The sequence below is a fragment of the Diprion similis genome, chromosome 8 (genome assembly GCF_021155765.1).
Source record: "Diprion similis isolate iyDipSimi1 chromosome 8, iyDipSimi1.1, whole genome shotgun sequence".
NCBI lineage: Eukaryota > Metazoa > Arthropoda > Insecta > Hymenoptera > Diprionidae > Diprion > Diprion similis.
In genome coordinates, this window is record NC_060112.1 from 8,845,879 (window position 1) to 8,873,124 (window position 27,246).

Genomic DNA, 27,246 nt, shown 5'->3' on the forward strand with positions numbered 1-27,246 from the left:
CTTGTTCTAAAATACCAACAAACTATAAAACAGACAAATTCCCCGCAGATTGCCATTCTATTCTTTCTCTGCGCAGTTATTTGTAAAATGTTGACGTACAGAATTGAGTTATAGCTAGACTTACCGATACAAGTTACAAGTTCCCAGCGCTCCATCGGAAACCATTATTTAATTTGCTAGGACATATTGCATGGTACATGGGACTTCGGGCTAATCGTAAGCCACGCCATAGTAACAGTGGCAAGTAGGTGGGCACCAGGGTCTTCGGTAACAAAATTTCAGCCGCAACACCAAAAAAATTTATTTTCATTGCGTTTTTGTGTGGTCATAGCGTTTACGGAATACAGTTTTCGGTTTCAAAATCTTGGCTGAAATAGATTGTAAAATACCGACATTGGGATGAATATCGAAGGCTGCAGTAAATCATAGTTTCTGAATTCATACACGGATTAAAATGCATAGATCAACGCATTTTATTATCAACAATTTACATCAAAAGATAACATGTTCAAAAGTAACTGTATATAGTTTGTGTATTATTACTTGTCACTTCAATAAAAATTATCCACCTATCTACATGATACATAGTAACATACATAACTGGAAGCCCTAGCTACTAGGTTGACATGGACGACGTGTTCGGGTCAGTGAGAGGAATCGATGCCCTTTGTATAAAAGAGCTATCTGCTCCAGGATGCGGCTGCTGCCAAGGATAACATGAGGACGCCAATCTCTACCAAAGAGCTCGGACGGGATCCACTTGATTCTGTAAAACGAATATTTCAGTCGCGATTATGTATGATCTAATGGTATTACAATAATAGTATTAAGTCAAATGAAAGCATCTCATTTAACTTGGCAAACATTAACGTTTCACTTGACTTGATTCACAGAGTTAAGTTCAAATTTCATATTTTTATATGATGACCGAAACAGATATTTATTTGTTTAATACTATGCAGAATTCCGTGCATACTTCTGTTCAGAAAAATCTTTTCGTCATGAAATTATCGTATTCTTATCAAGTTTAATTACCACCTGCAACGATGCCTCGCATGATTAAAAGGTCATCACCAAGCGTATGTATTACCATCTTAATCGATAAGCGTATAATTCTTTGTTGTGAAGCTTAGTTGGAAAGGAAATAATACGAAGTAATCGCCCTCACACTGGTAACTGTTTCATGTGGCATGACTAAACTAAATGGTAGCTACACGGCTGGGTCCGTCTAGGTTTGTGGCTACTGCGTGAGCAACCGATAATTTCGTCTTGATAATATATGTACTTGTTATTAACGACATCCAACACATGTTACATCTAGATATTGGCAGATTGTGAAAGCTTCATTGATTAGTCCGTCTTGAGTCTGACATCGCGACTAACAAAGAAGGTATCCCAAGTCGATCTCTCCGATTTGATTTCTTTTTTAATATGTTATAGTAGACTAAAAACTAAGTGGCACGTATCTTTTTTTATCTGCCATTAAACACTTTGAGGGGGTGAAACTACGTTCCAAAGTAAGGCTTGTCAAGGGTTGATCTGGCAGTTTCAACCACAAGGACATTATATTTTTGAACTAATCCAACTGGAAACGTTTTCTCCAGACGAGAGATAAAAATTGTAATTTTCTCAGTAGAAAAAAAAAAAAAAAAATAAAATAAAACAATAATGGCTAAATCGCCCCTTGACATGCCTTAAAATATGTGTCGCTCAGTTTCTAGTCTACTATAAGATGTTACAAAAGAAATCGTATCAGAGAGATCCACCTGGGATACCTTTCTCGTAAGTTGCGGTAGCAGCTAGCATCGTGGTGGCATCAACCTTAGTGACGCAAAGCTGCGCTCTATTGCTGCATCTTAGTATCATTGTCGAGTACCGAATAAAACCGTCGATTGCTCACATTGCAGCAGTAAACCTAGATAGGGTCGAGTATATAGCCGCCATATAATTGTCACATGAAATTGTTGTCCAGGACGTGGTTGATATACTCAACCAAATAAAAATGTCTAGAATAATGAAAGAAAATAATGGCTGAAGTGACACTCTGAAATGGTACTGAAAATGATTTGATTCTCATCTCAGAAGAAAAACTGGGCGCTTTTGTGAAAGTTGAGTAAAAATTGTAGAATGGAGAAATTATTGGTATTAAGTAGGCATACTGGACTTACGGCGTAAGTGTGGCGAAGCGTTGCCGGTGATTGATGCAATGAGCGGTGTGTCTTCAGCGACAACTAACTCAGCGGAAGCCTTATAAACAGTCGGTATTGCTGCAAAACATCGAAGCACGAGTTTTCCCTCCTTGAAAAGATCCGCGGTCGTCTTAAGTTCCAAAGTAGATTGCGTGGATTTGATGTCACCTTGCCCCAAGAACCGTGGCCACATTTTGAAAGCAAGGTTTGTACGATTCAACTGCAACATGCGTAAATGGTCGGCGATATAATGATAAGTCAAAGATATTTTGCATACTGAAATGATTTTCAATGGTGGTATTTTGAAATCGGAACCAATATTTTGTACGTGCGATTCCAATTTTTTAAATAATAATTATAATAATGAAGGAATATTTTTGTGGGATTTTTCAACAGGTGTAAATGAACTTTTCGTTTTGAATACGATGGTTTATTACTATGTGAGTGATAATACAACTTGTACTGAGGTATACATTATATCGTATGCGATGTGACGCTGCTTTTTCAACACACTGTCAAAAACCAACTTCCGGGACCTCGCTGATTTGATAATACTTCAATGTGAATACATTTTTCTCACCAATAGCTTAAGAAAAAATTTACGGTGCAGATGTAGGACAAGTGATGACTTCGGTAAAAAATTACTAAAAATCTCAAATAGAAGATTTAAAATTTACACGCTTTTACAAGAGGATGATGGGTATTAAAAATTGACTTGTCCTGTTTTTTTTCGACCGTATGTTTCTGTCGACAAAAGTCGCCCAACTCTAATTGTAAGGATCTCGACAAAACTCATCGTCTCTGTAGTCAGGAATCTCGAGCGACGTTACTTGGCTACGCATATCGTGGGAATCCTTTTTTTCATTTTATCCGTTGCTTCCATTTTTGCTTACTCTTGCTCCCTCTTTTTGATGTCGAATCTTTTTTTTTTTTCTTTCTAGATTAAGCTTTCGTCACCTTTTTTAGGATATCTCACCTTTATAATTGAGCCTTACTTAGCTGTAATTATCTCATCGTTAGCAAACGTTGCGACGGTTATAAATACACATTCTTGCTCTGTCGTGATATTCTTCTTTCTTCATTTACTTTGACAGAGTCAGCCTCTATCTTCTTGTTGTTCTACTGACCTAGAAGACGTCTAGCGTCGTTTATCAAGAGTACCATAGTATATTCACCCTGAGTTTTCGTTTTGTATAGTATTATAAGATTTGTGTGATGCATAAAAGAAGGCCACAGTTTCATTCGTGAATTCAATAAGTAATCCAGAAATCTAGAGTATTGTTTAATTTATATTGTAGCGTGCGCTAGACACACGTTACGTAGTCAAGTAGCTTCGTCTACTTTACTACTCTTTATTGCTGATCTTCTAAGAAATACTAGATATTCCTACGATTGCTTAATGTATCGCTGCATATTAGAGTTTGAGCTTGATTTCGCTAAATTCTGCAATTGACGACCTAGGTGCAAGAACAGCTTGGATCAACAAAGTAGAATTATAGTAAACCGTACTTCAAAGACTAGTATTTTGAAAAATCATCACAACTAAGTACTCCGCGGTGTTGAATTAAGTGAATTTGGACATTTTTGAATTAAGGATAAATTATCTGTTCGTTGCTGCTCGTTGCACTAGCTCTATGACTCGATGGCATACGAAGCGAATGAGTCGGAGCTTGTACGCAGAGAAATCCTTATTGCACTTTTCTACATTCCATGCTTGCTCCTCGCAGTCGTGGCTAACCTCTGTTGCAATTGCCGATGTTTCACAGCTAATCTGGAAACGCCTCATCACCAAAATCTTAGTAGGTGCATCCCTGAAATATTTCAAATGTTATTACGTTAATTTTCTAACTTGATAATTTATTTAAGTAGAATTTCAAGACTTAATTTTACCCATTACAATATTTTATATGGCATTTGTTAAATACTTTGAATTAAATTACTATCAGGATAACAGTGCTTGACACTTACTTTGTTTTCGGGTACTATTGCGCATCTCGTGTATCCTGATTACTGCCAAGTGCTTTCGAACTTGGGTTCAAAGAGCTTTTTAAATAAGCTATACTTGAATACAATCAGTTAACGGAAAGCTAGGTGATATAATGTGTTGTACATCTGACCTTGTCGAATGGTCAGTTCAGTTAAACAATTTCGTCATCTATATATAGACCGAAAATATATGACATTCGTTGAGAGTCGTATGATTAGAAAGATAACATAGAGAGGCATCGTTCTATGCAAAAGTTACACCGATCCATATAGATCAGTGCGAAGTTACATGGAGACAGAAATAAGAGCACACTTCGATCTAGCTATAACTAATCTATGGTATAAGACATTTGTACATACGACTATAAAAATGACATAGAGAGACGTTAGATCCATGCGAAAGATGATTGGAGATAAAAATTAAGGGGATACTGGCTTAGTTATAATATCGTGATAGTGCTGCACATGACTCAATTTTGTAAACAATTTATGAGCTGCGTGATATGTGATCTAAATGAACAGACTGCGGGAACATAAAAACCAGCTCTGAAAAGTTTGTAAGAGAATAAAAGCTGTAGGTAAAAATAAAATGCTCTAGTTAATAAATTTGGGGTTGGAAAAAATTTCCTCCCACGTTACGTGTGTGCATATTCAGGTTCAGTGATGCTTTTACGATATATTTTTTGTTAAAGTTTAGTTACACCGCTTCTGAATACTGGGAAGAGCGATATCCCAGTACATCCATAGCTTCGTACAATAAATAACTGTTGAGAAATATTGATTAATCGGCGTGGTAAGAGGTCCAATAAATTTAAGCGCAGAGCTAAAGAGAGGAGGTATCGTAGAATTGATATGTCTTACCAGCTTAGACGCTGAAAACTTAAATCATCGAGTATGGTCACGTAGGATACTTACAGGATCTCCGTTCAGCGTCCACGTAATGGTGGGGGCGGGATTCGAAGCGCCTGACGTGCAATTCGCCCGAAGAGTTTCACCCGCCGGTAAACGTTGTTTCTCTGGCTCAATCCACGGATCCGCTTCTGGGACATCTATTGATTATATAATTCAGTAGATGCATTAAAGAGATGAGGTTGATTTTGGCGCGACGCCAAGCCACCGAAAAACTATACAGACTACGATCGAGAGGTAGAAATGGGCTAGCGGGAAATATGATGGAAAGGGAGGTGGAGGGAGGGACTGTTTACTTACCTACAACCTTCATCTGCGCTTCTTCTATCAGGGTGTGAAACGACGGGGCATCCGCCGAAATCTCGCATTTGTAGGTCCCGGTCAGGTTTCGAGACACGTTCACCAATGTCACGTCCTTCATGTTTGAGTGTTGTCTCTGCAAAGTTTGAAAAGTAAGAATATAGCCTCTCTGTCTTTGGCTTGCGCAGGTACCTACTTCAAAATTCTTCTGCAAGCTAACCGTTCTACCTTTTCGATTTCGATTTTATTACCGCCACACCTTATTGCACGTTTCATACAATTCTTTTTTTCTACTGTTTCCTAAAATATGATACTTTCGAATAGATATATCTCACTGTGTACACGGTAATCCATTGGATTACTACTGAGTGGTAAAGTTTATTGATTGAGATTGACTTCTGCCTGTTTCGCTTGCTCTTGCTTAGAAATATAATTGATTTAGGTTGTTGAGTTTCATCAAAATAAATCATAAAATAAAACTGAACAATTAACATTATTATCATTACAATAGATTCTCATTCCAATAGAAATATTTTTCCTCACGTCTACTTTCATGATCATTAAATCCTAACTTTATCTCATCCACACGAATATATAGTTACACCTACATAATCTGGGATTAGGAAAAATTGTTTTGTGAAAATAGTATTCAATAAAATTGAATTGTACTGAAGATAATGGCAGTCGAATGCAATCTTGAGAACACTCGTGAAAATCGAATCGTTTATACCGGATTTCTGTTCTGGAGTGTTCGTTACTGAAGCCAGGAAGAAAGCACGGAGGTTGTGAGCTCTAAAATCCGTGAGTATTGCAATATTGCACCCATATAAAGGAATGTCTCTGAAGAAAATCTTGTACTACCGCACGATGATATTCCAAGAAAAAATCTTTCATCCGCTCTTTGTACTGAACTTCTGTACTTCGCTTTCTTTGATCTGCATCACGAATTTCACCGCAAAGCTACTTTACTCTTAGCCCTTCAGCCCACGTCTACCTGTGTTCAGACCGTGGCGTGATTTGGTAGGTCGGATGGCTTCATCACGTGGATCTTACCCTTTTGTCCTTGCATAGACGACTCGGGCGAATATTGCAAAAGTTAAGAAAGATACAAGAAAAAAACGTCCTCGAAATTTAAAAAGATTTGAAAGTAAAAAATTATATCTACATAAATCGAATCGTAAAATGTACCATTTACGAAATTAAGCAAGTAATGTTTGATTTCAGGTAATACGAAACACGTACAATTTTCGTTATGAGCAACTCATAAGCGGAATTGAAGATACATTCGAAGATACTGAAATCAATTTTTTTTTTAGAAACACCACACCTCGAAAGCTGGAACAAAATTTGTCGTCTATGCCCACTGTTTCGTTTAGAAATCATAGATTTATTCTTTAGATTGTAAGTGCACCGTACCAATAAACCAGGAAACAGAAGAAGCATCGCGTTGAGACAACTCAAGCCAACAAAGAGAGATTAGATTCGATTAAAGCAGGTATGGTTTATTATGCCACAGTGAATAATGGGCTAACGGGTGGCATACGTAATACAGAATAACATTTATCCATAAATTAAGTAAATAATGAATTGCTAGCTACACATCCCAGTAATTTCAAATTAACACTACAGTGTAAGTGCCAAACCTAATTTTCTGAGTTTCAAAAAGCATCAGGCATAGATAGTAGAAAGCTAAGGCAACACTGAAGAATAATACTCTAGGCAATGATAGAATTTTGACTACGTGAAATAGGGGAGCCCGGAGCTACATTGACCCTCTTAGGAAATGCGCCTCCTAGAGTCTGCAAAATAAGATATTCTACTAATTTTCCACCTACAAAACAGTTTCCTATCATTGACATTTACTGGACCATAAGTATTGATTTTTCCGAAAATTCTGAGCAAATTGGACTACATGAAAAAATTTCAATTGTATGTTTATATTTTTTTTCTCGTTCTAAAGCCTTGTTAGGATTTCATGGCTAACAATAAGCCAAACTGGAGAATTTGTAAATCATCTGCAAAAATTATATTCCTGATACGCTTGATCACGCAGCTAATGTCGCTGATCAGAATTAGAACAAGGACAGGACAAAAGACAGAGCTTTAAAGCAGGCTTAAAAAGTTATCCAGAAAGGGATAATGATTCCCCTGGAGGTATTGTACCCTACGCCTGTGACTTCACCACGATACCTCACTCTATAACCATTAACGTGATAGCTTGGCGACCAAAGCTGCTGATTTATGCTATGAAATGCCTTACTGAGGTTAAATGGCACCAGTATTGCATCACACCTCGTGATCTATCATCGATACCTTTCCTCACATCATCCAGCACAATATCATAGTACTATCCGTCAAAGAAATCGAGATATTTTGATTTAAGATGCTGCCACGTACATCGTCATTCCTTAGGGGCCATTCATTAATTACGTAAGGGTCCACGGAGGGAGGGGGGGGTTTGAAAAATCTCTACATGACCTTATCTCGGGGGGAGGGGGGTAAAAGCCATTCTTACGTAATATTTTATTACTCTTCCAAATACTAAATAATTATTCAGAATAAAAATAAAAATCTTTGATTTATATCAAATAATGACGTGTTTTAGTGTAACTGAACCTTTTCTAACAACATTCAACTATTTAACGCTTCTTAGGGAAATTCCAGGTAAAATCTTACGTAAGAAAGGGGAGGGGGGGTCCGAGAAATCTTACGTGTCCTTACATGGGGGCAGGGGGGGACAATAACTTTCATTTTTTTCCTTCCTACTTTTCCGAATCTCCATTCCAATATTTCTTGATTGTCTCGTGATCGATTGTCCTTCTTCTCCTGTTACTGTCATTTTTCTATCCTGCTCTTCTGGTCTGTTTTTGTTGACTTATATGTAACTGTGAGCACAGCATACTTTATTCTTTCTTCTTGTAGTGCGTTCGGCATAATATCTTCTAAATCTATCTAAAATGGCTTGCATTACTCCGTTTTCGACTTTTCGCATCGTTCTGTCTGATCATTAGTAATCCGCCTATAAATCATCATTCGTGTCTGTTGCAGAATCACTGGCTTTGAGTGAATGGAAGACAGCCATTATTATGCTGAAAACTTCTTACCGTTTATTTCCTGGACCTTCATCCAGCAGTTTCCTACTGTTCTTTGTTTGCTAATACTTTGAAGTCGATTTCCTACTTGAAGTATATTCTCACCCCTCCTATTTATCATTGTGTAATTGTCAATTTCGCTTTTCTGATCCTGCATATCCTCGGTTGCTCTTGTTTCGGAAAGTACCAGAACTGCTGGCCTTTCCACGAAAATTCTAGTTTGTTCTCTGTTCTCTACGTTTCCATTGACACTTCTCGTGTTAAGATAGAATAGTCATTTTCCTTTATTTAAACCAATTGCTCAAAACAGTTGAAGAGTGGACAATCCTTATAATTCACTTATTATTTAATGTCTATCTATTGAAATGATATCAAATTTCTCCATACAGCGCACCAGATTTTTCCTCCGTATCATGGTAGACTTTCCTATTATGGCTTCTAGAACACTTTCTGCACTCCATGAGCTTCTCCATTATTTTCATTTTTCGCTTTTTTTTCAAAAGCTGAGTTTAGTTCGCTACGTCCTATAGTATCTTAGCGATTGATTACTATTTTCCCACTTGCTGTATTTATTACTTTATTTACTTCAACGCCTTTCCTTCTAATGTCGAAATTGTTCTTTATAGTCTCTTCCGTATCCTTGTAACTTGTCGTAATTTTTTGCTCACTTTTTTTTAATTTTTCACCATAAGTGTGTACACAACTGTCTTTAAGTCCTTCGCCATTTGCATATGTGTAGTATGAAATTCTTTACTAATTTGTTCAATTCCTTCAACATGTTTCTTATTTATTTTTACTTTATTTATTTTTGATCTTAGGTTAGACTTTACTTATTTCTCTCCTCACTGTATCACGCACAAGCTTTTCGTGACATTTTCTTTCCGTTAAATTTCTAACGAGCTTTATTATCGTTTCCACTGTCCTGTCCAACTAAATTCTTCTACTTCCCTCATCCTCATTAATGCTTGTAATTTTCCCTCCCCTCGTTCCTCCCTCGTCACTGCTTTCGATGATGGCATCCCCAGATTCTCCACTGTCGTTTCTTCCCGTGGATTTTTCCTTTACGTTTCCTTTTTATATAATATCAAGTGTTTCAAAAAACCCTTGGCACTCTATAAGCTCATTCCTCGCGTTAAACACTCTGTGAAACGTACGGTTTTCTGAATAGGTAGCAATATTTTACACACAACTTACAACTGACGATTTTATTATGTAAGTCCTCATTCTACTAAGCGTTGCCCAGTTTGCGGTATTTATGCTTCGATCCAACTGTTGGAAAGGAGCACACCTTCTCTCATTTCTTCGTTAGTGGCATCAAACTCTTTGCACAGCAAAAGTTGGTAATTGATATTCGTGCCCTTAAGTGGGTGCCAGTGGTACCGAACCAACACACACTGTGTGTGTGTCAACTTGAGTACAGATCAAAACTTAGAATATAATACTTAACATAGGTTCTAAATTTGTTGAAAATCATAATACAGTTTACATACATCGACCTGCATATCCCGAACGGAGAATATTGCTTGCGGAGGATCTTCTCGGGGTACAAATCGATAAAACTCTTCGTCCCCAAGATACCACCTTATGGAGTACAGATATGCGGCCTCCAAATCGTAGTCACAGGTGAGAAGTGCGGAATCCCGGGACCGAACCATTGCTGGTACAGTAATACGCACGTCTCGGATCCCCATTGCCCCTGGAAACAAATAATACAACATTTGAAACATGTGTCGTTAGTTATGCGACTAGCATAACATCGCATGGGCAAATGAGAACATGAGGAAACTCAGGCAAATTGACATCGAACTAACGTCAATTTAACATTAATGTTGTTGACGTCAGAGTGACGTAAATCAGGAAAAATGGCTTGAGAAGTTATTTGGATGGACATCGCCTAGACTTCGCTTGTTCGTAATGTAAATGTATGGTACATAAATTTTCATAGGGGAACGCTGATTGTTTAAACAATAATATTAGCCGGTACAGAATCGAGCACGTGTGGTCGTATATGTACATGTGATTTACTGAGCTCAAAGTTCTTAGTATCGCCATAGGTACTGAATTATTAGATAGTTACGAGGTTTTGAATTCTGACAACTTCGCAGACTATAAAATTCTTCGTAAAGTAATATATAAATGCTCAATGAATATTTTTAGTTGATAATAAAATTGTTTCACGATAATGTGCTCATTGAAGCAGATATGAAAGAATTCGAAATTATATTATTCGGTCGGCCTCTAGTCTGATTTTTTGAGAATAAAACCTCCAGAACTCAGAATTAAAGATGGCTACGCAATCACGCAAGTCTGAAATTTTCGAAAATCTCTGTTTACTTTAGAAATCTCGGTATCTTTCGAGGAGCGAAAACAGTCGTGAGCAAAATTTTCGAAAACTCGGCAATTTTCGGCAAACCCGAGATCTTCGAGGAACTCGTGATATTTGGGTAACCCGAGATTTTCGGATAATCAGAAATTTTCGACTGCCCGAAAGTAAATCATTTTACTCGGGCTGGCCCGACTCGAAGAAGTTCGGTACCTAGAAGAATTCATACTGACTATAGCTCTACAGGGGATCTAGTTCTTTTTATCAAAAACCAGACTCGACTCTAGCGGGTGAACGCTAAGCAGTGGCGGATAAACACCTTCGGTACATCCCATTTCAAATTGTACGTCACATGTGTTGCAAAAATAGGGCGATATTTGGTTTGTGTTCGTATTTATCGACGTAGCACTCACCTACGACTCACACTACAAACTTGACACACGTCGGAAATCGGCAAGTTTTTTTTTTAACTTGTTTCTCGATTAAAAAGAAAAAAAATTGATGTTAGAAAACTTTGCTATTGTGACGGTTTTTGACAGTTCTGAAATAGTTTTGGAACAGTTTTGACTCTTTCGACCCGAATCAACCATAGCTAGTGGATCCATTTTTTTCCATCTAAACTGGGGCGACATTTATTAAGTTTGGGAATTAAATTAAGTATCTAATAATCTGGTGATGAAACTCTCAGTACAACGTTTGGGAACACGCTTAATGTGTTGTGCATATTTCTATTAGTCAACGTTGTGATCTGAAACGGAACTAATATGTGTTACTTGTCAGGTTTTAAAAAATTGTTGTTTATCCGATATGACAAAAATGCCCTTTGTTCTACATACTTTTGAGTAGTTAACTGACCAACAAAACGTGATTCCTGTTATAAGTAAAATTTAAAGATATTGCACTACTTTTTAAACTTACATTGCTAGCCAAATGGCGCCTTTTGTTCAGTATATTTAATGTACTTGTTATAAAGTATATTTGTTCATGGCTAAAAGAAAATTACGAGCCAAGAGTGTGATATTGTTGTGATGTTTATTTTGACACGATCACAAACTCAAAAAAGTTGGCTGTTTCTTGTTGAGAGAATAAAGGCTGCACACTTATCGTAAAACTGTCCGGGAATTCGTTAACGACATTTCGTGCCGTCGTCGTCGTTTTCCGAAGAGTTGTACGGTAATAAATTTTGTTTGTCGCCAATTACACCACGGTATCGGTGTTTTGTGCGTTATGGGAAGATTTATTTTGCTAATATCTTATACCGACTGAAATTGGTTCAGGCATCAAGTTCTCAGGATTCTCTGTAATTCCACGCCAGACGTTTGCTACCGACGAACAAACGTTTCCTATCAAATTGATTGAACACCGTTTAATTATTATTCAAGTCGGATAAAAGATTTACCTCACATTGTAAGGAACATCAGGTGAATTCCGCCTAAGAATGCGCGAAATCTGGTGCGCTGACAATGAGTCGAATCAATAGGTATGCCCCTTACATGAATTATTTTTTTCAATTAATAGCTGAAACGACGTCTAGCTTTAACGAATAATGATAAATATTACTGATGCATGGAATGTAAATTTTCACTGAAAGCTTGCAGATGAAAATTAATTAATTCACTCCCCTTTTGTAAACAATGGCGATATACTTTTGAATTTAAGCATAAAATGTAAGATTCCCAAAAGCCGTAAATTTTGGGTTTGATATTTTGCTGACAAAAGAGTGGATAAAAAACAAAAAAGGAAATCTTCAAATTTTCAATCAACATGGAACGTATTTTCCATGATTTCTTCTTAACTTTCAATTAGAATTTTCTGAAATGAAACTGATTATAATTGCATATAGAATTTCCAAATATGAGGGTTAAATTAATTTTCGACGATTCTAATTGTAATTGTCTACTCTAAATTCGAATGAAAATCACAAAAAAGTAAAAGATCATAAACGAAATCGTAATGAATTACAATTAAAATCGTGAGAAGTGGTGGACTTTCTCCTTCTTGAAAATCGGTATGGACCACAAAATCATCAACGTTTCGGCCACACATGAGCTGCGGACCTAGTGAGGCATCTGAAAACTGCAGGTACTTGAAATTATGGGTTTTCTGTCTACGAGTAACTCGTCCCTTCTTGTTTATTGTCCTCGAGGGATAGAAACTGTCCAGCACCGTGAATAAATGTAAAAAAAAGTATCTTGTCCAGTGGACCAGGAAACATAATATGGCGGCCGCCTCTACAAATTGTTTTTTTCGCAATGCTAGTGTGTTGTTTTGTACTGTTCCATGTATTTTCGATTACAGCCAAAACCAGTTTGGTAAATATGTTAATGAACAGTAATTCGTCATCCAAGAAAATCAACACACGTCAAACTATGTTTGAAATTCGTAAGCCTTGAGATTGAATCCTTCAAGTTTTCGTCGGGAAAGGTCAGAGAAAGATTAACCAATATACAACGCACTAAACTATTTATTCATACCGCTAAAATCACATACCGCCATGTTACAACAAATTTATACAGTTTACAAAACAAGTCATAAAAATCCCCCCAAATGTTACATACGATAATCTTCAAAACATTAACAATAACGTATTTGCAATCACAAATCCGACAAAATCGCATGATCCAGAGAGATCTTCCCTGATTTTCCATCCCCTCACAGAAAGTCACTCTGGATTAAAAATTCTGCAGAAAAGAGAGAAAAAAAAAAAAAAAAAAAAACACGGTGAACGAAAGAACTGATGTTCAAAATTTCATCCATTTATATTCTAATATCACGTAAGTTTCAGATCTAACTATATTTTTACAATTGTGAAGTTGTCTATCAATCGGCTATTTTTTAATTTAAACTCCGATCGTCACTTCCTCTGCGAACTTAATGTCGTAAAAGTCATTACTCGTAGATTACCAAAAGTTTTCACTTTGTTTTTTTTTCATATCTAATTTAAACACACTTATTCTATTATAGTCGACTGGTTAAAATTCTTATAAAGACGCGTATTTCGAGTATATTTGAGTAATTTGAATCCGCGTAACACCAAAAGAGGGCGACATTGGTGGGGGGGGGGGGGGGGGGGGGGCAGCCTACAAATCACTTCTGATCGGCGACGCGCGTCAGTCAGACAATAACATACTTACACGACGTGTAAAATTTGGCAAATTCGCGAGTCAAGTGCCGACGTGTTGGAACACGCGTGTGTGTGTGTGTGTGTGTGACGGTGCAGACTACTCAGTGAACATTGGATTAAGTTTGTGACAGTCGTTGCGGGATTTTCGCCATTCATAAAGGTAATAAAATGTTCACAAATCTCGTCTATAACATCCTGCGTAGCGATGTTATTTGTTCCTTGACCTTCCTTCCGACGCGCACGTTACTTGAGACTATCATCTAAACTTCGAACGGTTGCCGTGCACCAGTGTGAAGTTAGCTGCCCGGCGAGATTTCCTAGTTTGGACTCAAGAAAATTCACACCCGACCTGCCGCTCAATGAATTTGATGGAGAAAAGTAAGTAAAGTTTTTTATTAGCAAGCCGAGTGTTATGGCACGTATTTAGTCGGCCAGGGTTTACACCCCTGGACAAATTCGAACATTGCCTTTTCGATTGAAGACACAAACTGTTTTCGTCATGATGTATAAATTTTTCTGCACATCCAATGTCAATTACACACGATACATCGGTGACATACCTTTTGTTGTCGTCAATGTTGATTTGAACGGAAGAGATTTGATGACTGTCTATTCGAGGCTTTACACTACCAAATTTGCTACTATAGGGGTTATAATAGGTTAACCTATCGCTACTCCAAAAATTTTTTTTTATGGCATGGGCATTGGAAAGTCCACTTTTTGTGGCGGTTTTCGTTCCGTAAAGTGACGCTTTATACGGCAGCGAACAAGTTTGCGGAATAAAGTCTTTATTCTGTAGTTTTGATGCGCAGTTCGAAGTGCGCATTCCAAACTGTCGAATAAAGTTGCTCCGTCGAACATATCGCGACATAACCTCACTCTTCGTTTTGCTTTTCAATGCCCATACCGTAAAAAATATTGTATGTGGTATGCCCGTAAACCGTTTTTTGGCTCGGATAATTTCAGTACTCGCTTCCGGCTCGCCTTCAGCTCGTCCTGAAATCTTTATTCTTGCCAAAAAAACAGGCGGTTTACGGGCATGCCACATAAATAGCTATTATAGAATGTATCACCGTGACTAAAGTAACTGGAGTCAAGATAGGTTTCTACTGTTTGTATAAGACATCTTTGCATCCGATGTAATTTACACACGATACGTGGGTTAACCTCTAATCTAACCTCAGTTAAACATCGTGGTTTAATTTGGGTGGGGGTCGAAACTTGGAAGGGTCAATATTGCGAATGCCCGATACATCGAAATTTCAAACATGTCGAAATAAAATAACGAAAGATTAATTGTTCGAAATCTTGAGTCACTGGTTAGTAGTCATTCTGATCAGCGACACTTTCATCAATCAATATTTCGAACAATTCATCTTTCGTTATTTAATTTCGACATGTTTGAAATTTCGATATTTCGGCAAATCGCGATATTAACCCTTCCAAGTTTTGACCTCCACCCCTTTAATTCAAACTTGTACTCGCACTATCGAACCAAGTAGTGGCCAATCCGTTTATTTTATTTTTTGCGGTTTTTGTTCATAAACAAACAGCCCGAAGTTGGCTAGCTGGGCCCAGCCGAAACGTCAATTCCAATAATATTGGTTGCCCTTTCTCTGACCTTTCCTGACGAAAACTTGAAACACGTACGAAACGTGAGCTCGACTTTTTAAGATCGCTCTTCTAGATGAAGGCTGCTCTTATGGGATTTACCTGTTGAAGTTCGGGATTCGTCCTTATAGCATTGTACCCTAGTTATGTCGGTTACACTCTTTTGATTCTTAGCCTTCGATATGTATCCGAAAGTATATTCAATCGACTCCGAATAGCCGATTAAGAACTGGATAATACCAACCCAAAATACGGAAGGGATTTCCGAAATTTCCGAGGGCAACTTAAGTAATTTGTAATTCTGTGGAGACGCGATATTTAACCGATACGGCTTTTAAATTTGATTGACTACGTTTTTCGGACTCAAATTGCCGATTTGCTTTAGGAGTGTTTTCTTTTCATTCGTCTCACGGTGTGGTTTACTGCAACTTTTACGTGAGCCGAGCGTGGTGTGCAAATTCTGTTGACTTGATTATAGCAACGTGCTTTTCGGGGGTTTTGAGCCCGGCGAACGTCAAAGCAAGCGGTGGCGATGGCTTGTGTTGACGCGCGGAGAGTTTAGCATTAATTTCGGGGTGCGATCAATGCAAAGATACCGTGGATATCTCAAGATATGTGGTTAGCGATTCGGGTTGAAAATCGTAGATAGAATAATTGGATCAACAACGATTGTTACAATAACCAGGAATTGTTGTTGAGGATTATTAAGTTTCGTGGAGAATGTTATGGAACAAAAAATTAAGCAAATGAAAACGAAATGTAAATGAAACGATGTTTGATAGAGCAAACTTTATTATAGATAAATTAGTTAACAATCGGGCTAACACTTTGATTAATAAATCAATTTAGAATTAAATAACTGAATTTACGAAAATCTAAAACTGAAACTGCTACGTTTAAGAGTTTGACACGAGATATTAAAAATTTACCAATCATCAAGTAATAGTGATCGGAATGGTGATTCATGCCACTGAAAACGAAAGATGGAATCCAGTGATTCGATTTAAGTTATACTCCGTTTCAAATTTATTTAAAAAGACAGATCATCGGAAAGAAGTAAGTCCACATCCTCTCGAAGTATCCAGCACGGCTTGTTAGAACACAAAAAACCTAGTTCCATTTAGCAAAGATTTCAAACTTGGATATTGTTGACTATTTTCAAGACAATAAATTGAGTGAGTACCCAACAATGCGTCGAAGCGTAGTCGAAAAGGCATCGGCGATCGTTCGAAAGGTGACAGTGAGAGCTTAACAATTCAAAGAATCAATCTTGAAGAGACATTGTCGTGCGAAGGAGTTATATCGCGTCTCGTCGGTGATGGACGATCGAAAGCTTTCGAGGACCTATGAAATAAAAACGACCCAAAGAATAAAAAACTTCTATGAGCTAAAAGATGATTTAATTGAGGTTCATTTTGTTGACTGTTATTTTAACTTCGTGACGGACAAATGCTGCTTCTAACTTATCAACAACAGGGCGCTGCTAGCTCGCGTGAGCAAGTAAGTCTGAATCTCAAATGGAAGACGTAAGAGCTCGCGACTATGTCTAGGGCCTTGTGATCACCCATGTAATTGATAGTGGAGTTACATGGCTGATAAATATGATATTTTTGTGGAATAAATAATATTGGAACGTTATTAACAAGCTGCGTTGTCTATGTATTTTGTTATTTGAATATTCTGAAATGTTAGTATATATATACAGCAATGAATAGCAACCCTTATTTTCTTTTATCGGCAAAAAATGAGATGCGGGAAATTGAAACATCCAGCGGTACGATTAAATGCCAAATTTATAGTCGTAATTTAGCAATGTTCCGAATAGCGTGAACGGAGTCTTACTCGAGGAGAGAGTGGTGTGGTAGATAAAGTGATGTAAAGGTGATGAGGCGGCTTTTATGCGAAATCGAAACCGAAAATTGATGCTTGACGTCTTATCGTAGAACTCGGATGTCAATTCTGCGCCATGTTTCATAAAACTAATATTTTTCGTGTATCGACTTGAGGATCGTTTATTCCCGAGCGACAAGGAATAGAGTGTTACTAGCTAGGTTCAACTTTTCGCTTTTGCGTTCAAGAACAACCGGGATAAGAATTCAAAGTAAATATGGGTTTCGAAGGTAAAATAGCACCTGGTTGATGGTAATTATAAATAACCAAGGGTCTTGTATTTTATTTATTTATTTATTTATTTATTTATTTATTTATTTATTTATTTAGAGAGAAAGAACCCAAGGCAGGACATACAGTGGTTAAAATAGATAAACTGTTATGAATATCACGACTATAAATACAAAATCGAACTAAAATTAAAACCGCATTAAACTAAACAAAAGTATTATTGAAGGTGAACCAAAAGTTAATCGAATGAACAGAACAAAGCGTGAGGGAGTGTAGGAAGTGAAGTACAGGATCAGAATTCTTAAAATGAGAGGCGATAATCTGGTGTGCACGGGGTGTGCGAGGGATTGTATATGGTCTGGCAAAATAGAAAGGCTTTCAGATAGGAGGGAGGGAAGTTGAGGTATGAATTATAGAGGAGAGTGAGATGGTGATGAGCACGTAACAGTGGTATTGAAGAATCACAAAGCCCAGGCGCAAACTAAAGGCTGGAGGAGAAGTGAATTGCGATTTCTAAACCCTAGAAATTTACGGTATTATATCAAAACGAATCAAAATTGAATCGCACAAATCCGTTGCATGAAACTTGACGCAGTTAACGTTTCCAAAGTTCTGCAAAAAAAAAGTTCACCTTGACGTCGAAATATTACAAATTGTTAGTATAATATTTCATAATCATTCGGAGTGCTTAAATAAAGTGAATAATTGAAAATATTTCCGATAATTCAGAACTTATTTTAGTGTCGTGAGACCTTTTGCTCACGTTGTCGTAGCTACCATCTTCGTCTTTTCCTCCAAAAGAATAAAAATGATTGAAGTCGCAAACACTCCTCCGTAATCCTGATATCACTGAATATTACGTTAACAACAACTTATCACTTTACTCGGAACTTGTGTAAATTTATTTGTAATTCCGATAGAGGATTTGTTTTGAATAAGCTAACTTGATCTGAATTAAACGAAGAGGAGTTTAGCTTGCAACAATAGCTTTGCCGAGACAATATTATTCTAGCGTGCTTAGCTCTAACAAATATAAGTATACGATGGGTAATTGAAAATTCAACCTTTTAACCGGGCGCGTTTCGCAGAACGGTAAATAAATGTAAGTTCGTTTTGAGAGAAATTCTTTGTGTGGTGAATCAGAACTCACTTTTATAATTCAACAACTCTGTTTAGTGATTTTTTGACAAGTTGATATTCCCCGTTTTGTTTTTACTTTAGTTTTCGCCTAGTTTTGTGATACTTTAATACCAAAAATACTCGTCTTGTAAAACACGCCGCAGAGTCGACGTCTGAGTTCTATAATAAGACGTCGAGTACCAGTTTTCAGTTTTGATTTTGATAATAAGCCACCTCGCCCCGTCACACTTCACATCACCGCCTCTCTCATGCCACTTTGTCCTCGAGTAAGACTCCGTTGGCACTATTCGGAACGTGGCTAAATTATATTCCACTGTCTTGGGTTAGATCATCAATATTGGATGATTTTGCTCTGCGTCGACGAGATTTTTCTTGACTTAGAATTGATAAAATCTTGGAACTTATCCAGTAATTTTCGAGTTCTTCGATTTAGAAAATCAGATAAAGGAATAAAAATGACGATGTCTTAGAAATGGATTAATGGATTTTGATGATTTCGGTCTCCGCCGACACGGCCACGTCTTCTTCCTAAAAGGACTAAATTTTCGGTTCAATTAGATCGATAGTCTTCGAGATATTGAAATGAAAAAATAATGAAATATTGAAGATTTTTTTAGAACACTATTACAAGTAAAAATAGACTAGTTCTACGTAAAAAAAAAAAAAAACGTTAAAAAGTTCTGTGGATAATCTCAATTCAGAAGAAGCTTACATGTCTTCTCATCCCGTTTTGTTGTCCGATAATGACAGTTTTTTTAATGGTGTTCTGGCTTAATGGTTCAACGTTCTAATCATGCTCCGAACCTCGTTCTCTAAGATTACGATGTAACAGCCCCCTGCTTGGCGATTCTAACCACCATTTTTAGTGCAAAATCTAAAAATTGCTCGCAGATGTTCTCAAGAATATTCACGTATTCACAAAGAGTGGAAGCTTCGGTAACCATTTCGATTTGCAATTTCGTAAGATTGCAGCCTGTTTTTACGAAAGTAGGTTACTTTGATCCTTTTTTTTCTTACTCGTCAACATTTAGTAACTTCGTGAGGTATAAACGATTTGAGTTAAGGAATCCTTTCATGGTATTGAATAGGTGAATGAAAAATACCTTACTCGCACGCCGTGAATCAATACTTGTGTAAATATACTGACACAGCGAGCACCGTTCCGTCCCGGGAGAGCGGATACCTCGGCGATACCGTCAACTGCCATCAAGCAGCTCGGCTACCCTTGTTGGAAGCGGCGTTCATCGTATGTAAAACGGGGCTCACGGCGCTCCTTGTGTAAATGCATAGTGTATGGAGCTGGCTGTGCTCGATGGAGAACTAATATTCGTACATGATCGCGCATTCCGCCAGTTGATGTCACGGCCAATCACAATGAGCCTACAGCGCAAGCGCATACCAGCGCGCACAATGTAACATAACCTCAATCACTACGTGGTGGATCACGTATCGTTTGCCGAAATTAATCAAATGTTTAACTCTTCGATTAAGGGCTATAAAAATCATGGTGGGGCTTGCAAAGGTAAAAGTATTACGTACTTTCGATTCCCCAAAGACCCTGAACTGCTACGGAGTGGATGAAAGTTTGCAGGAAACAAACGTTTTCCAGTTCAAGTAGATATTGAACGACGGACGAACGTGACGACGATTTTTATTGTTCTTAAATTAAAATAAATTAAAATAATTGGTTTTGCCTACTCAATAATAATACCGAATATGGCATAAGCTATCCAGGAACACATGCTGTTCTGGCGTGAATATAGACTCACGAGACACAATTCTTATATCTTATTTTCTATCGTGCGAAAAATTATCGTTTTCAAACATTTCAAAGTCCTTATTTACACCGTTTAAAAAAGGCATAATACTTACAAACAGTTCAGTGCAGCAAATTTCTTTCATAATTGCAATCTGTTACAACACAGATAGCTTCAGTTTCCAATATTTTTGAACTTCACGCTTGAATCAGGACGCGTTGGAAAATCGGGACTACTAATGATCACCTATTGCTTCTGGACTTCAAATATCATCTATATGTTGGTGTATGTTTATCGGGGAAGCATTCCGCAGATGTCTTCAGGGTAAAAAAAATTACAGAAGCGATTTCGATGAACCAATACTTGCTAGCGAATTTCAAACGTCATATTTATTCCAAGAGTCATTAATGCAGGCTAGGCAACCTTGGAACAAGGAGTCGCTAGCCTATGAAAATCATTTCGTAGAATTTAATATTACGGATGTACGTACTTCACGAGGGAGATGTTTCTCTAGCAGATTTGAGTACATATGTTCCGAGTCCTGAGAAATATCTTTGTCTGCAACAATTGGATGTGTCAGAGAAAATGAATAATGACGGCCTAAAATATATTGCTAGTTGTGTGCCTCACCGCTATCGTGTAAAATATGGTCATTAGGCTGTTCAACACACACAATGTTACCAACGACAGATTTACCAGGGTGGATGATACCCGTTTCACGTTGAAATTGTATTTACCATTATCCGATTTCACAAAGGTAGCTCAAGTCACTGTCAAAGTATTTTGCGACTTTCATAGAAATATATATATATATAAATATATATATATATGTTACCCAAAACAGCAGGGATTTTTATCGTTTCATCGTTTCATTTTCATTGAAATCATGTTCATAAAAATATTACCGAGATAGTTTTAATTTGTTTAATAAGAACTCGAACGTATGTATATCAGGGTGCAAAAAATTACTCAAAAGTTTTGAATTGACCGCTTGTTGTGACGTCAACTGGCGGACCTTTTCTATTGGTTTATCTGAAAAGCTGGGCTCTAGTAACACCTAACTCCTTACACTATGCCTAAATGTACAATAACTTTACTCCACTTTCCGGCCCGCAGCTCGGAGCTAAATTGAAGACATCCCCAAACATGACCCGAGTCCTCTTTTCACTGCCCACTCTGTGGGTAGTGGATGAAACGTGAACCTACATGTCTACCCCTTAATGACAAAATGTAGGCAACGCTATCTATATAATTTAACCCTCCACCGGAAACCTAGGTCTTACAGGAAAAGTTGAGGTTTTCTTCCACCAGTTAGGGTGCTACCAAAAATCTAAGAAAATTCGATGTATGTTCGAAGGCTAAGAACTTGAGTCAACTGTCGTTTAGGTTCCATTTTGGCTTTGGATTTTTTCACGAGTCAGTTTATACAATTTTAAGACTACCCTGTAAATTTTTATATAAAAGTTGGAAGATCCTATATACCTACAAATCTAAAGTTGACACAAAACTCCCCATTCGTTACACACAAGAAATTAAATGTTACCGCGTTACGTAATTGATTGTGATGATAAAGTATAATGATTGAGATCAAATACTATTCTATTTGAAAAGATGAAGATTTTCATATAAAAAAGATGATGCAAAACTGTTTATTTCTACACTTCAAAATTCATCTGTTCATTTCATGGTTTTTACTATTCATTTCGATTCTTTGGTTATTATTATGCACTTTGACTCTTGATTATTAGTGATCACTTCGAATCTTCGATTATTGTTGCTCAAGTCCTTGATTCCGACTCTACTGTCTTCGTATTTCAACTCAACTATGATTGTTCTTTTTTGATTTTTACTTTCTGACTCTCTTTCTCGATTCAAACTTTTTGACTTTGCTCCCTTACTCTTATTTTTGGACTGTTCTTCCTCGATTCTTACTCTCTGACTCTTCAATCGTTTTTCTAAAAAGGCTTGCTACTATTTTCTTTTTGTGATTTCTGATTCGTCATCTCAAAGTTTACGTCATCTGTGCCAATGAGCAAAACCTAACCCACAACACGATCATTTGTTGATACCGGTGATGAGTATTTTTTTATCTACTGATCCATGACGATCGCCCGTTGGATTAATTATTTCTTGATTGTATTCGTCAATGAGATCACAAGTAATGTAAAGTACAACTTTTTCACGATCGACTTGTCTTCAATAATCCAAACTACTAATCGTACTTGTTGCGATAAAAATCAAAGTTTACGAGCGAAAAAACGGTTTGTAAATCCCTAGATATAACAGAAGCGATATCTTTGATAAACAGTAAGCCGCTAATCGCGCGTTCCCACTCAACTTATTCTATAAACTATATATATATGTAGTCACAAGAGAGGGGCACTTTAGCCGCTCGTAGAGTTTGGTGTTTGGCACTAAAGCTGCGGACTTATCCAGAATTCGGCAATAATACGACGGAAAACTTCCCTGTATTTCCAGATCTTGGCAAAATTTTTCTGAAACACGTATAACTAAATGAAAAATATGCAGTAAACGATAGTGTTCAGACTTTTAGGGTCTGCGTGAGCATGAATTTATGCTTCCATAGAGGCTGTTCTAGCAGAAAATTTGAACAATTACTAATGAAAAATATAAGATTAGAAAAAAAAAAAAAAAATTATTATATTAATTTTCAATATTGGTCCTCCAGTCCTACGAACCGGATGTAGCGATTTTTTGGGCACTGATTTGTCCTCAGGTTCTTGCAAATATCAAAGGTACTAACGGCGATACAAAAACTGGAGGCAGCTTTGCCCGATGAAGGATGAACGAGACAAAATGAGATGGTCAGACAATCGATAAAGAAAAATGTCTAGACTTCGGCGCTTTGAAAGGAGCTACAAGGAGACTATTTGCATGTAAAATATTTATACATGCAAGTTTAAACTATCCAAGCAAGGAAGTGAGGAACTATAAAATGAATTTATACAATGGAAGATAATATATTGTTTGAACTTGTTTAAACGGCATTCTTGGGTTGAAATCTACAAAATTCCTTATTTAATTTTTATTGATAATATGGTAATTCGGTCATTCTCAGAATTTGACTATCATCGATTTTGAATCAACTTAACGCCGAAGCTTTAGGTTTAGGATAATTCTTGTTTTTCTCAAAAAACCAGGATTTCCTAGTGCATAAAAAAAATCCGTGTACTGTTTGAAAAGATCTGTTATCGAAGGAGTTGATTTTGCAGTCAGGATTTAGCTATTAGTCACAAGGAAATTGGAATTTGATTTCTTGAATTGGATATTCAAAAAATTATTGGGAATAAATAAGTTGTTTCGAGTAGCCTGAAAGTCTTAGGGAATTCATATGTTTATGCTCTTTCATTATACACTCAAAATGCGGTTTTTCACTTCTTTTTTGCATATCGTATGCACTTGGAAAAAATTTGGAAGAATTCGTGAGTGATTTGAAAAAAATTTTGAGTGGTTCATCAAATATTTGCTGTCTTACCGGATGACTTGTTTATTTCTATTCACGTTTCGAAATTCTACCCTCTAGCGCAAGGCACGTATCCGTGTACATTACAAGTGAAAACTTACCTAAGATACTCAAACTCTTACATTCAATTACCGTGGAAGATAGCTGTTTAAACTTGTGAAATGATCGCGCTCTTGGTATAGTGTGGAAGGTAACCTTGTCTTAATTGCATCGTGCGCAATATAGCACTCGTTTTTGGATTAAGAAATTCTTCGTTACTCTTGAAGCGTAAAAACTTTTTTTGCTTCGAGAAGTTCTTTGTAAACTTGCAGAAAGCAGAGTGACGTTGTCCAAAACGTAATAAAACGACACCGCTACACTATAGATCTATAACCAGAACCACGATCGCTGCACAATCTCGATCCGCCGGCTTCCGCGGTTATTGCATGCAATCGACGGAACAGAAATTTCAAAACGAAAAAAGAAGCTGACGAAAATCTATAATATCTGCTACGCAGGCTATTTGGAATCTATTTATCGTAGAAGTACACTAGAAGTAATAGTTTCATGTTATGTTTTGAATATTTACAGTCACTGATATCTATCTTCCGTGTGTCTGACAATGGACCACAAAAGAGCAGAGATTTAAGAAAATTTTCAAACCATTCCGAGTTCTTTAAAATAACCCACTTTTTTGCAATGATTGAATAAAAAATTAAATTCGAGAAATTGAATATGTTTTTTTTTTGGTAATGATAGCTTAATTTTGATTTCTAACAGATTTTTTCAGCGACCGATTTGTCCAAATGGTACTTGAAAATTTTGCATGCATTGCACTGATACGGGGAACCACGGTTTTTTGAAAAGAAACAGAATTACCGATTTTAGGCCATTATTTGTCAAAAAACAATGTCTCAAGAATGGAATCCTCGTACATCCTAATACTTCGGCGTTCGGTTTCCGTAGGTTCTGTAAGCTTGAGCAAAAAGTTTTGTCGAAATCGATGGTACTGGAAGGTCCACGAGTGGCTGGTTTTCGCTGGAATAACCCATAAGGAACGGTATCTTATTCGCGTTATTCCTCAATATTTATCCTTATAGAACTAGTTGAAATTCTTAGTAAAAACAATTCGATTATGGCGAATAAACAAATAATTTACCAACCCAATTGCAATTTTGTAAAAAACTCAACATAAATCATTTTTTTAACAAAGGTAGAGGGTAGAAAATCTTTCCAGATCATTCAAATTATGCATTTGCAAACCACCAACGAAATTGAAATTCATTGTCTTTTATATGTAATGGATTTCGCGGAATTGTTAAGCACGATACAGTTCAATAAACCATTTGAAAATGTGTAAAACCGTAAAATAGCAAAATCAGAAGGAAGAAATAGTAAAAACGGAACAAAATTCATTCATAAAATTTTTCCAATGTTCCATAAACTTCTATCTGTATTTTCGCATCATTTTTTATAAACCTTAAAAATGTTGTCAAGTGCGCCATGTTCCAAAGTAAGATTACAAGAGTTAACTTGAACAAGTGTAGCCCTGGAAACATGGTTTAGTATGTACATTACAAAAAGTTCCTATAATTGGTTTCCAAGCTTATTAAAACAAAACATTTTCCCGCATCATTCAGTTCTGCAAATTTTGCAAGGCTTGAGCTAACGGGCTACTCGAAGCACTTTATTGACTGTAGAATAGCTAGAATGTGAATTTGTAATGCCTTGGTTAGTTGGTAACGTGTGAACTACCGACCGAGCTGTTGTCCTCCGCTAATTAGCAGAGTAAAGGACGTAGCTACGAGTAATTGATGAGACAATGAGGAGGGAAAATTACATTCTGACAATTCTGATGTCAATTGCCAAAGTTTACAAGTAGACGTCTAATAAAGCGTAAATCGAACACGAAGACACTCTGAACGAACAATTGATTATGATATACCTGAGAGAATGCCGCTGAATTGTTATCGCGCTCTTTATATCAATTAAAATCGACAATCAATTACGAAGGTTAACCCAAGTGCTGATTATTGTTACCTTTAATTCGCTGAGAAAATAAATTGAAAAATAAACCATCATTCTCGTGTTCCACTGATACTGAAAATTGCTCAGGCAACAATCGCGATGCCGGCTTTCAACATTGAATTCCCACTACAAAAAGGATCCGTTTTCGGACCACATTCAAGAAATCGAATGATAAGATTCAGACACTGCAAATTGACGGGTGAATTATGACATAATAGGGATAATTTTGGCAAGTTTCACCGATACATCGATGCATGAAGGAATTAATATTCTTTTATCTCTGAATAATCTAACGTTGAAAATCAACTTACCCCCAGCGGTGAAAAGAACGACGAGGAACAGGAGTCGCCGAAAATTCCTACTGCTATTACTTTCCACTACACTTAACCGTAACATCGGGAATGACTTGTGCGAAAACATCAATACATATGTATTCAAATGTATGATATTAGGTGAAAAACATTTTCCCGTATAAAAAAATTGAATCAATCGAAAACGCAGCCCGCACGAAATCCTCGTTGGAGGATAAATGGGAGAAATTACACGAGGAAGCCTTCGAATAATGATATTTTTCACCTTTTACGAGGCACAAAAGAAAGCCAGCGTACGCGGAGACTACACAGCCTCGCCTCTATTTCTCCGACTTGCAACTGACGAGGATGCTGCATGAGGAGCTTGCGCCGGACGCGCGCCCGCGCAGATAACCCCTCGCAGCCATATACCTAGGGACTTCCTCTCTCTTCGTCCTTCGTCCCTGCCACCCCAGCTCATCCCCTCAATTCCCGCGACCCCGTTACACTTTTCTCTCCCCCACTTTACCCTCACATCTTTTCAGCGGCTGTATCTCAAACACTAAAGAGTTTCTTAGGAAATTGAATTGAATTTCCTGAACTGATTGTTCCGTTAAACGGCAATTTATATGTTAACAGGACGAATTGAGTAGAAGTCATGCATATCTTTACAGAGATTTGTTTTCACCTAAATTTATTCTAAAAGATCAGGGCTTAGGGTATGTATGTATATATATATATATATATATACGATCTATATCTATATATGAATAAGAAATTAGCTTAGCAAATGCTATTAATTTGAGTGAAGAATCAACGGTTGACACGGAATCAGATTCAAGTACGTAGGAGCTTATCCCACGGCTCATAATCCAAAGTTATCTAACCCTACTGAGGTTACGAACTGATTGAA

General features: G+C 37.1%; 1 protein-coding gene across 1 annotated transcript; it reads right to left on the reverse strand.

Annotated features, from left to right (window-relative positions):
• Positions 1–449: 449 nt before the first annotated feature.
• On the reverse strand, positions 450–26,596 carry LOC124409105. The gene is made up of 6 exons (XM_046886519.1): positions 26,355–26,596; positions 9,967–10,172; positions 5,385–5,520; positions 5,091–5,224; positions 2,169–2,409; positions 450–766 (listed from the first exon to the last, which is right to left on the reverse strand). Exons 1-6 carry the CDS (start codon positions 26,461–26,463, stop codon positions 681–683), a joined length of 912 nt encoding a protein of 303 aa, XP_046742475.1. The 5' UTR covers positions 26,464–26,596; the 3' UTR covers positions 450–680.
• Positions 26,597–27,246: the final 650 nt, after the last annotated feature.

Bases quoted from the DNA above. Each gene is read 5' to 3' on its own strand.
- LOC124409105 (XM_046886519.1), bottom strand. From the start codon at position 26,463: ATGTTTTCGCACAAGTCATTCCCGATGTTACGGTTAAGTGTAGTGGAA. The intron at 5,521-9,966 runs GTATGTAAACTG...CAAACTTTGCAG, and splicing joins TTCGGGATATGCAGGTCGAT to AGACAACACTCAAACATGAA. The intron at 2,410-5,090 runs GTAAGTATCCTA...CGCATGTTGCAG, and splicing joins GGACGCTGAACGGAGATCCT to TTGAATCGTACAAACCTTGC.